The 12,354-nt window shown below is 36.0% G+C and overlaps 1 protein-coding gene across 5 annotated transcripts in view; it reads left to right on the forward strand.

Moving 5' to 3' along the window:
* PIK3CB (phosphatidylinositol-4,5-bisphosphate 3-kinase catalytic subunit beta) overlaps window positions 1-12,354 on the forward strand; it is an 85,691-nt gene that overhangs the window by 30,839 nt on the left and 42,498 nt on the right. For 4 of the 5 annotated variants that reach the window (XM_081328912.1, XM_081328914.1, XM_081328913.1 and 1 more), the window contains exons 7-10: window positions 2,513-2,692; window positions 3,788-3,949; window positions 5,425-5,511; window positions 8,153-8,404. In XM_081328912.1, the coding sequence (XP_081185038.1) occupies window positions 2,513-2,692; window positions 3,788-3,949; window positions 5,425-5,511; window positions 8,153-8,404 (681 nt within the window). The remainder of the gene's footprint in view (window positions 1-2,512; window positions 2,693-3,787; window positions 3,950-5,424; window positions 5,512-8,152; window positions 8,405-12,354) is intronic. The other variant, XM_081328916.1, reaches the window with a different exon arrangement.

Raw genomic sequence — 12,354 nt, forward strand, 5'->3', positions numbered from 1 at the left:
ATGCTGAGAAAAGGCGTTCAGGTAAGACAGCGCCCTTTAAATTTTACATATTAAGGTTGGATGTGCTTTAAGCATTGCAACTTGAATTGTGAAATTACAATATAAATCTATTTTTTTTCTGAATTTCTGTGAATCAAGTATGGCATTTTAAAAAGTAACTAAAGTAGGTGGCATAGGAAGATCTAATTTCATTCTCAAAAAATCAATGTACTTATATCTGATTGTTGATCTTCTGTTGAAGATTGTTTCTTTCAATTCCAGACTTGCCCATTCATATTAAGATAGCTGCAGTTGATGTCCTTTCTAGTTAAAACAGCAATTTCAAAATGAAAGATAGCATAGATGTATGAGTTAAATAATTACTAACAAAAATTGTTTTGTTTCTATATGCATAAAAATAAAAACATACTATAGTGATCCGAAAGTAAAATTGTATTATTTAATTCTTAAGATTAATCAATATGTTGTTTATAAACCTGCTTGAATCCTATACTCAATTCCTATTGTCATTTTTCTTTACAAACAAAAAGCTGGCACATAAAGAAACTAAGGGCATATTTTTCTTGCCATGTTTTCTGGCTCAAAATTTCCATTTCAGCTGATATTTTCAGGAATTGTAATTTAAGAGGAATTTATCAACTGGAAAAATAGCTTTTTTAGAAAGGTTAATTTCAGTCTCATCTCTCCTAGCAAACAGGTGACTCCTCTGAAATATCCACTATAAAAAAAATTGCTATTTCAGTTTGAGTCCTGGGCTGTGGCAGAAACTTCAGAGAACACAACAGTTTTGAGACAAATACACTTTGAAACTAAGAAAACATTAAATTGATTTTGACAGCCTACTTCATTATAGCTATGATACTCCATCATGAGGTTTGGCTGATTACCAAAAAGCTGATACATAAATAAGTTGCCAGGCAAAAAAAATATTAAAACCAAATGAAATGAAAACTGAGCTATGATTTACATTTGTCAATAATTGCTTTTGAATCCTTACATTTTTCTGAAATGAAAGTTCCATATGTCTTTATAAAAGCATTTTGTGGATGTAGAATAGACATTGGTAGGAGATTTCTTAAGAGGGAAAACATTTTTCATGCTTTTTTTCAGATGTATGATGTTGGTATATATCTGGCTAATTTTGAAATGTCTGGAAGAATCAGCATCTGAACTCTGAAATACCTTTCAGAAAATTTAAAAATTACTTTTCATAGAATGTTTTAAAATACTAAAACATAAAGCTTTTGTTTAATTTCATTTTTTTCTGTAGAATCAGTCTTTTATTCTTATTTGCCATGTAATAACCCTATATTAATTATTGTATAAGGTTTAAATATAATAATGCTATGGTATGCATAGAGACTAGAATATAATATTTTCACACATTGCTGTGTTTAATTAGTAACTTTTTTCCCATTTTAAAGCAGTTTCTTTAAATTTTATTGGCTTATTTTTAAACCTTTGGAGTCATTTGTTATAAAAATGTGATACGTATTCCTTGCTGCAATAGCACATCATCAGTACAAGCATTTATATATAAATCATTTTGTTTTAATTCTCTGAGTGGTCTTTATTAGATATAAATATCTATAAATCAACTTAATATGTTTTAAAAGAAAAAAAACTTAGTGATGTTTATAATTGGGAAGATTCTAGAGAAGGTTATAAAAAGGTTGATCTGAAAGCACCATAGAAACAAAGGATACAATGCAGTATTTAACTGAAATTCTCATTTATTTATTTTTTCCAGAACAACCTTTATTTCATAATTTTATTTGCTAATTTCCTTAGCAGATTGTGGGAGTGCAGTAGACAAATTTTGAATTTAGCGAAGTAGTTAATGACAGTGTTGTTAAAGACATACTTAATTGGATATATAGATGATTGCAATCCATCTATATTCAAAGAGAGAACTCAAAGACGTTCTTTATCAAACTGGAATGAATACCAAATAGAGAGCTATAAGATTCATTTCTTGGCCCTCTACTCTTCAGTATTTCCCCTAATGATTTTGAAGAACAAAGGGAGAGGAGCCTATAATATAATGCAACAATGAGTGAAATAGCTAATATCTTAGAAGATAAAAATAAAATTCAGATTAATTTTGGGTTTGGGAAATGGGCTGAAAATAATAGTAAAATTTAACATGGGCAAATGAAGAGTTCTTTCCTTAGGAAACAAAAATTAAATACATAGGTACAACAGAGCAAAGAACTGGCTTAGTCAAAAGATATTGAAGTGATAATTGAGTTTGTAATGTAGTCAGCAGTATAAAACAGCTTCTATAAATGTAAGTTTAGTTTATTTCACCAAATCAAATAAAAAATACAGCATATTGAAATACATAAATATTCAGTAAAATAATAAGATCATTACCTTGGCAGTTGACCCCAGTCTAATCTAGATGGGAAATCAGATGGCTTTAGCTATCAGTTTTGCCGTTTTTCTTATAATTTCATAAACAAATTCCTTTTAATGTTTGATAATAATAAATGCTGTTTCTTCTTAATAGGATGTATTTAGTTTTCAAGTGTCTCCTAATATTAACCCTATTAAGTTGAATGAGTTGGCAATTCGGAAATGGTTGACTATCCATGGAAAAGAAGATGAAGTTGAACCTTATGATTATGTATTACAAGTTAATGGAAGACTGGAATATGTTTTTGGGGATCATCCATTAATTCAATTCCAGGTATGATTCTTGCAAAAGAGCATGCCAATTTGGGACTTGGAAAAACAAATCATATTGATTTAAACTGTGAATAATATTCTTGAATTTTTCTTTTTTAATATTAACTTATGTGGTAATACTAGTACACATGGACTTACAGAAAGAATTTTATATAAAGTTTTGTTGTATTAATAAGAAATATATAGTTTTATACATATCCCAATCAACATTTTTAAAAACTTAAATCAGAGGAGTTGGCAGCAAACTTTGAATGTGTTGCTTAATTGGTAATTAATAAAAATATAATAAATCTTTTTCCAATTTACTCTTATTTTCTGAGGTTCTTTGACCCTAATTATATTTTAATATATGGGAGTGCATATTGTGTTTTTTGACTGTATACCTGTCACTGCATTTCAAAATCTGAGCAAAATAAAAGTATATATAACTGGAATGAGCTAACATTAATTATTCATTAAATGTATATGCCTTTAATATGTTTAAAAATAATAATGATTATCAATATACTGGATGCTATAACAAAAAAAACCTTAAATGGCACTTAGAAAATTAGTGCAGAGACAAAATTTCCATCTGTCAATTGAAATAGGCCACGCTGTTTGGATCCACACAATAGCATGCCTATACATTATGACATCCTAGGATCTTGGGAAGAACTTGATATATATATATATATAAAGGCCAACACAAGCTAAAGAACTGGCAACTGTAGCTTCATACTGTTGTGAACAGATAATAATTTATTAACCGCATGTAAAAATAATAAAAAATTATTAAATTTATATGCCACCTAGCTCCCAGCAACTCTGGGCAGCTAAATGTGATTTTAATTTATTTAAAATACAATGGTTACAGTTCACATATAAATTAACATTTTCTTAAGGTTAGGTTAAAGTTAATTAAGTGCAGTTAATTAAATTCAGTCATCTACATTTAATAATTCCGTGCTTCCATTACAACTTTTACAGTAGCTGCAGGGCTCACATTCTGTCCTCTGGAAGGAGCACAAACTCCCTTGGGGACTCTGCACATTCCTATTTGAAATGCTCTATGTAATTTTGAACTTCCAAATAATCATATGATTTTCTTTTTCAGTATATCCATCGTTGTGTAATAAACAGAGCTCTTCCTCAGCTGACACTTATTGAATGCAGCACAATTAAAACAATGTATGAACAGGAAATGATCGCTATAGAAACAGCAGTAAATCGAAAGTCAAATAATCTTCCTCTTCCTCTACCACCCAAAAAATCACGTGTGAGTTTCATGTATATATGTGAACAGGATGTTACTATTTGGGGGGGGCGCAGCGGCGTGGGGGCTATTATTGCTTTAGACCTAAGGGGAAAAATCAGTCAGAAAAAAGCTGGCTGCTATCCAGAGATTTTCAAACTATAATTTTTATTTATTTTATTATTTTATTATTTTATTTTATTTTATTTTATTTTATTTTATTTTATTTTATTAATTTAATTTAATTTAATTTAATTTAATTAATTTAATTTATTTTAATTCCATTTATATCCCGCCCTTCTAGAGTGCCTTAAAATAAAATATATTTGAGTCTTTCTTGAATAAAACTAAATCAAAAATAATAAGTGACCATGACTACAAAACTGCTTCAGCTGTCATAGTTTTGATGGCTACACCCATGACTTAGTCAAGGCTCAGACGTTGTTCAGGATTTTGCTCTCTGCTTTGCTTGTACAAGCTCCTTTTAGGCTTGTTCAGGGAGTCTTGACAGCAATCCCAGTTTGCCTGAACAAGCCTGATCATTTTTTTTAAAAAAAATTGAAATATTCCCAACCCACAATGTGAGAACTTTTGCAGTAAACAGAACTTATGACTTCAGTTTAATGTTTCTGTTCTAATCTACTGAAATGTTATTTACAAAACAGAAATGATTCTGAAAAGAATCCTAGCAGGTATTTTTGCATTTTCTCCTGTTCCTGAATTGGAGGGATGAATTACTACATTAATGCCAGACTTCTTCCTGGGCTCCCTGGGACAAATAATATCTGATTTGGGCTTATTGGCTGTAGATTTTCTGCAGTCACTCAGGGCTTCCGGAGTGGATCTTTCTTTTCTCAACACTTGGAACTTCTGTCCAGTGTTGGACAGGCACTTACTTCCGTTCTATCCAAAACCATTCCTATCAGATGCTCTGCAAATTAAAATTGTATTATTAGTGTACAGATTTTGAACTCTGTATGTATATATGCATTGCTGGTGATAACCTATAAAGCCCTAAATGGCATGGGTCCGGATTACTTACGGGAGCACCTGCTGCCGGCGTCATCTTCCCTTCGTCCTGTGCACTCCCACAGAGAGGGCCTCCTCAGGGTGCCATTGGTCAGGGACTGCCGGCTGGCGGCCCCCAGTGGGAAAGCATTCTCTGTGGGCGTGCCAGCCCTTTGGAATCAATTACCGGTTGAGCTCCGGATGGCTCTCGACCTTCGCTCTTTCCACCGTGATCTGAAAACCTATTTATTTGAACAGGCCGGCCTGGTTTAAGGGTTTGGGGTATTTTTAATTATTTATTGTTAGGGCTTAATTAATTTAATCTTATTTTTAACTTTTGTATGTAATGCTTTTATTGCCCTGTACACCGCCCTGAGTCCTTCGGGAGAAGGGCGGTATAGAAATTCAATAAATAAATAAATAAATAAATAAATAAATAAATTGCTTAAAAAGAATGAAAATCACACAGTGCTGTTTTCTTTCTACCACAGGTGACTCAAAGTGTCTGGGAGATTGGCCAGCCTTTTCAAATTTTGCTAGTAAATGGTAGTAAATTGGATACAGAAGAAACTGCCAAAGTAAGTAACTGTTTTCCAGTACAAGAGATACATTGCCTGTTCATCCCAGTACGTTTTGTATATTATGATCCTACTTGAGTTATTATTTAATTTATGTGCATAATTATCAGATAAAAGTTGATATAACTTATCAGTGTGTTATTTGATATTTAATGTTCCATGTTACTCAGTTTACAAACTATGGACAATTCAAATTCAGTCATACATAAACATTTTTTCTGTGGTGAGTATAAAAGGAAATGAACCATCATTTCCTGTGAAAAAAAAACAATCCTTTTAAAATAATTGTTTTATTTATTTATTTATTTATTTATTTAATTGAATTTCTATACCGCCCTTCTCCCGAAGGACTCAGGGCAGTGTACAGGGCAATAAAAACATTACATACAAAAGTTAAAAGTAAAATTTAATTAAGCCCTAACAATAAATAATTAAAATACCCCAAACCTTTAAACCAGGCCGGTCTGTTCAAATAAATAGGTTTTCAGATCACGGCGGAAAGAGCGAAGTTCGGGAGCCATCCGGAGCTGTGTTAAATGCCATTACACTAATGTTCAGTAGTTTAGAGATGAATTGTTTTGAATAATTTAAATAGAGTGATGCCCAAGTACAACATATAAATGTGATATTTAACTACCATAGAGCCATATAGGGTGTATTTTATTGCATGCTTATTGATTTTTTTTTAACTGCTCAATTTGTATGAGTAGATTTACAAAGCAGTTACTTTTTAATTCACTCTTGTGCTCCTTGGTGTCTCAATAGCTTTCAGTAGTGTTCACCATGGTATCTTTCTGAGATAGTTCTGCAGGCAAGGTATTGGGGACACCATTCCAGGGTGATTCTCTTCCTGTCTCCAGGACTGGTTCCAGTAAGTGCTGGTTGGGGAGAGGGATGTTCTCTCGCCCCCCCCTTTGTGGAATGCCTTAGGGTTCTACTCTTTCTCCCCCTCCTTTCTACATGAAAGCAGTAGATGATGTGAACCCAGTTATATCTTTTGACCCCTCCCAGGCCAGCAAATGAGGCTGTTGAGGTTCTGTCTCAGTGTCTCTAGGCTGTCTGGGTTTGGCTAGGGAGGGACCATCTCCAGCTCATCCCATCAAGACCAAATGGCTGTGACCTTGTGGGTCACTAAGAAGTAGAGATATTTCATTTCTGACCTTGGATAGGGTTGCTTTTCCCAATTCAAGAGTGGTGTGCAGTCTGTGCATCTTGCTGGACTCACAGCTGCTGCCTCAGCATAAATGCCACAGAGAGTTCAAGGATATCTAAGAAGGATGTATTGTCTTCATCACAACCCCAACAGTGGTCATCAACAAATGCAGTCATGCTACCTAAGGTCTATAACAAGCCCTGAATCCTGACTAGAAAGGATTCAGATAATCTGTTTCTTTCAGCCCCTTCTGGAGCTGTAAGCTTTTCTCAACAACCCTCCCTAAATAGAGTTTCCCTCATCTCATGCAGAGAAGCATTTACCCAATCCCTAATACTTCCCAGGACAGTTTAATCAACTAGGAGATAAGGGAATTTAAACCACAGATAGGTGAATTCACAGTACTGAAGACTCTGTCTATTTCATCAGGGCCAACAGGCTCAAACTTTTCCCAGATAACTGGACTAGATTGTGCTTCAGATAGCACTAACAGACACTGATTAGATTTTCATTTCTATTCATATGTCAATATTTAATACAGTGTGTTCATTCTTCCTATTCAAGTCTTGTACAGTTATGCTCGCAACTTACAAAGATTTGTCACCACTAAGAGGGTATATACAGGCAATCCTTGATTTACTACCATTTGTTTAGTGACCATTCAAAGTTACAATGGAACTGAAAAAAATGACATAAACATTTTTTACACTTACATTCCTGTAGTCACCTGATCAAAATTCAGATGTTTGGCGATTGTCATGTATTTATGACAGTTGCAGTGTCCTGGGATCATGTGGTCGGTCACCTTTTGCGACCTTCTGACAAAGTCAATGGATAAGTCAAATTTACTTAACAATGTAAATGTAAATTTGCATTTGTAAATGTACAAATGTAAATGTAAATCCCACGTTACTAACTGAATAACTGTGGCAAAAAGGTCATAAAATGGGACAAAACTCACTTAACAACTATCTTACTTAGCAATGGAAATTTGGGATCAATTGTGGTCAAGGGCTATCTGTATGTCTGATTAAATTCCATTTCATTAAAATCTTATAACTATTCTGCTTATGTTAGTGTTTTATCTAAAGTACCACACTTCAGTTTGTTTACATATCCTGCTTTGATTATTTTTATAAACTACTCAAATGGGCAAACCTACCTAATACTCTTCCTCCTATTTAAGTATAATCTATATTGGTTCATTTCCTGGCTGTGATAATGCCGACAGAGATGGAGAGTTTATTTTAAACCATTCTTGTTCTAAAAATGTAAATTAACAATTGCATAAAATAAATTTGTCTCCTTACAGTAGAATTGTTTAAACTTTATTTGCATACAGCATACAGTAATATCATTAAGAGCAATTGCACAAAAGCCACTTTTTCATGTTTTTTTCAAGTACATACTTGTATTTTAATAATCCTTGGTATTATTTGTGTAGTTGGTACAATATTTTAAAGTACTTTTCTATCGTGTATCTTGTAGGTTCATATCAGGGCTGGCCTCTTCCATGGCAATGAACTCCTTTGTAAACCTATTGTAAGCTCAGAAATAGCAGGGAGAAATGACCATGTTTGGAATGAACCCTTGGAATTTGACATCAATGTCTGTGACTTGCCGAGAATGGCCAGATTGTGCTTTGTGGTTTATGCTGTTATGGATAAAATGAAAAATAAAAAATCAGCCAAGGCCCTGAATCCATCCAAATACCAGACCATGAGGAAAGCTGGGAAAGTGGTAATGAATGCATTTAATTTCTTCTTCACAATCCGGTTCACAGCAGGGGATGCTACTTCATGTATATCTGTGTGGCTGTAGATATTGCAGGTTTCTATCTCCCTCTCTGTATATGCAAAGATATTTAAACTCCTGAAAAGCTGTTTCAAATCAGCCATTGTTTCTTGCAGCCTGGTCTACCTCACAGGGTGGTTACTGTGAAGATAAAACAAAGGGAGAATCTTCCCATGTGCTGTGATGGAAACTGTCAAAGGCAGAATATGCAGGTTGTCCTTGACCTATGACCATTTATTTGGTCAGCAATGGTTCCAGGTTAGAATGATTCTGAACAAATTATAGTTATGACTTGTCCATGGAGTTCCAATTCATCCCAGCACCCTCACAGTCACAACTAGGGTGCTTAGCAACCCCTTCACCCAATCAGTTGCCAAGCATCCCACAATCATGCGATTGCAACCTTTTCTAACATTCTGCATATTGTCAGTGGGGAAGCCATCAGGGAAGATTGCAAGTTGCTGGGGAAAGTTTTCCCCACCCATACACTCTCCCCCACCTGGTAGCAGCCACTTAGCTGCCCGAGGAACTGGGAATTGCAGCTTCCTGCCAGCTTCCTCATTGGCTTTGGTTGTGGGTAGTAATCAGGGAATTCCCTTGCACAACAGCCATAGTATTCAGTTAACAATGGCAAACAGGACTACAGGAACTGCTGCCACTAAGTGACGTAGTCACATTTTATGACCACATTGCTTAGTGATGGAAATTCTGGTTCCAGTTCCAGTTCGAGGACTACTTTGGAACTGAAATAAGAATACGGTGTTTGAGGTTTCAGGTTATTTCAACACTTCACATTTTGTTTAGAATTCCCTAGAGCTTCCCTAATATGTTCTGTAATAAACATTAATCTTAACAGTTTTATGTTTGTTTTATGCACTAAAATGTTTTTATAGTCTGAAAAGACAAAGGCATTTCATCCTGCAAAGATAAATTATTGGGCTGATTAAATTTAAAACAAATGTTAAACTGTTCTAGCATGTTAATGAAGTATAAAATTTAACTATAATCAACTTGAATATGTTTATTAATTATTGGAATCATTCATCTTTAAGTTCACTCCAGCTGATAGTTCTGTACATTTTGTTGTAAATGTTTATGTATTTATTTGTTGTTGTTGTTAGTTGCGAAGTCGTGTCCGACCCATCGCGACCCTATGGACAATGTTCCTCCAGGCCTTCCTGTCCTCTACCATCTTCTGGAGTCCATTTAAGCTCACGCCTACTGCTTCAGTGACTCCATCCAGCCACCTCATTCTCTGTCGTCCCCTTCTTCTATTGCCCTCAATCTTTCCCAGCATTAGGCTCTTCTCCAGTGAGTCCTTCCTTCTCATTAGGTGGCCAAAGTATTTGAGTTTTAGCTTCAGGATCTGGCCTTCTAAAGAGCAGTCAGGGTTGATCTCCTCTAGGACTGACCGGTTTGATCGCCTTGCAGTCCAAGGGACTCGCAGGAGTCTTCTCCAGCACCATAGTTCAAAGGCTTCAATTCTTTGGCGCTCAGCCTTTCTTATGGTCCAGCTTTCACTGCCATACATTGCAACTGGGAAGACCATAGCCTTGACTATACGCACTTTTGTTGACAGGGTGATGTCTCTGCTTTTTAGTGTGCTGTCTAGATTTGCCATGGCTTTCCTCCCCAGGAGCAAGCGTCTTTTAATTTCTTGGCTACAGTCCCCATCTGCAGTGATCTTGGAGCCCAGGAAAATAAAATCTGTCACTACCTCCATTTCTTCCCCATCTATTTGCCAGGAATTGAGAGGGCCAGATGCCATGATCTTGGTTTTCTTAATGTTTAGTTTCAACCCAAGTTTTGCACTCTCCTTCTTCACTCGCAACAAGAGGCTCTTTAGTTCCTCTTCACTTTCTGCCATTAGAGTGGTATCATCTGCATATCTTAGGTTGTTGATGTTTCTTCCGGCAATTTTAATTCCAACTTTTGATTCATCTAGCCCTGCCTTTCTCATGATGTGCTCTGCATATAAGTTAAATAGGCAAGGCGACAGTATACAGCCTTGCCGGACTCCTTTCCCAATTTTGAACCAATCAGTGGTTCCGTGTCCAGTTCTCACTGTTGCTTCTTGGCCTGCATATAGGTTTCTCAAGAGACAAATAAGATGGTCTGGTATGCCCATCTCTTTAAGGACTTGCCACAGTTTGTTATGATCCACACAATCAAAGGCTTTAGCATAGTCAATGAAGCAGAAGTAGATGTTTTTCTGGAACTCTCTAGCTTTCTCCATGATCCAGCATATGTTAGCAATTTGATCTCTAGTTCCTCTGCCTCTTCGAAATCCTGCCTGTACTTCTGGTAGTTCTCGATCCACATACTGCTGGAGTCTAGCTTGTAGAATTTTAAGCATAACTTTACTAGCATGAGAAATGAGTGCAATGGTGCGATAGTTTGAACATTCTTTGGCACTGCCTTTCTTTGGAATTGGAATGTAAACTGATCTTTTCCAATCCTGTGGCCACTGTTGAGTTTTCCAAATTTGCTGGCAAATTGAGTGTAGCACTTTTACTGCATCATCTTTTAAGATTTTGAATAGCTCAGCTGGAATACTGTCACCTCCACTAGCTTTGTTGTTGCTCAGCTTTTCTAAGGCCCACTTCACTTCACATTCTAGGATGTCTGGCTCGAGTTCAGTGACCAACTCATTGTGATTATCAGGGACGTTAAGCTCATTCTTGTATACGGTAGTTCTTCTGTGTAATTTTGCCACCTCTTCTTAATCTCTTCTGCCTCTGTTAGGTCCCTGCCACTTTGGTCCTTTATCATGCCCATTTTTGCATGAAACGTTCCCTTCATCTCTCCAATTTTCTTGAAAAGATCTCTGGTCCTCCCTATTCTATTGTTTTCTTCTATTTCTTTGCACTGTTCATTTAAGAAGGCATTCTTATCTCTTCTAGCTATTCTCTGGAATTCTGCATTCAATTGGGCGTATCTTTCTTTTTCTCCCTTGCCTTTCGCTTCCCTCCTTTCCTCAGCTATTTGCAAAGCTTCCTCAGACAGACATTTTGCTTTCTTGCATTTCTTTTTCTTTGGGATGGTTTTGGTTGCTACCTCTTGTACAATGTTGCGAACCTCTGTCCATAGTTCTTCAGGTACTCTGTCTATCAGATCTAATTCCTTAAATCTATTTGTCACCTCTACTGTATATTCAACAGGGATATGATTTAATTCATAACTGACTGGCCTAGCGCTTTTCCCTACTTTCTTTAATTTAAGCCTAAACTTTGCAACAAGAAGCTCATGGTCTGAGCCACAGTCAGCTCCTGGTCTTGTTTTTACTGACTGTATAGAGCTTCTCCATCTTTGGCTGCAGAGCATATAGTCAATCTGATTTCTGTGTTGACCGTCTGGTGATGTCCATGTGTAAAGCCGTCTCTTGGGTTGTTGGAAAAGAGTGTTTGCTATGACCATCGTATTCTCTTGACAAAATTCTATCAGCCTGTGCCCTTCTTCATTTTGTACTCCAAGGCCAAACTTGCCTGTTATTCCAGTTATCTTTTGGCTTCCTACTTTAGCATTCCAATCCCCCATGATGATAAGGACATCATTTTTGGGTGTTAGTTCTATAAGGTGCTGTAGGGCTTCATAGAACCGGTCAATTTCATCCTCTTCAGCACTGGTGGTTGGGGCATAGACTTGGACTACTGTGATATTGAATGGTTTGCCTTGGATTCGAACTGAGATCATTCTGTCATTTTGAGGATTGTATCCCAGTACTGCTTTTCCTATTTTTTTATTGACTATGAAGGCTACTCCATTTCTTCTGAGGGATTCTTGCCCGCAGTAGTATACCTGATGGTCATCTGAATTAAATTCACCCATTCCTGTCCATTTTAGTTCGCTGATACCTAAGATGTCGATGTTTAGTCTTGCCATCTCTTGTTTGACCA

The sequence above is a fragment of the Vipera berus genome (assembly GCF_964194415.1).
Source record: "Vipera berus genome assembly, chromosome: 5".
NCBI classification, from domain to species: Eukaryota; Metazoa; Chordata; class Lepidosauria; order Squamata; family Viperidae; genus Vipera; species Vipera berus.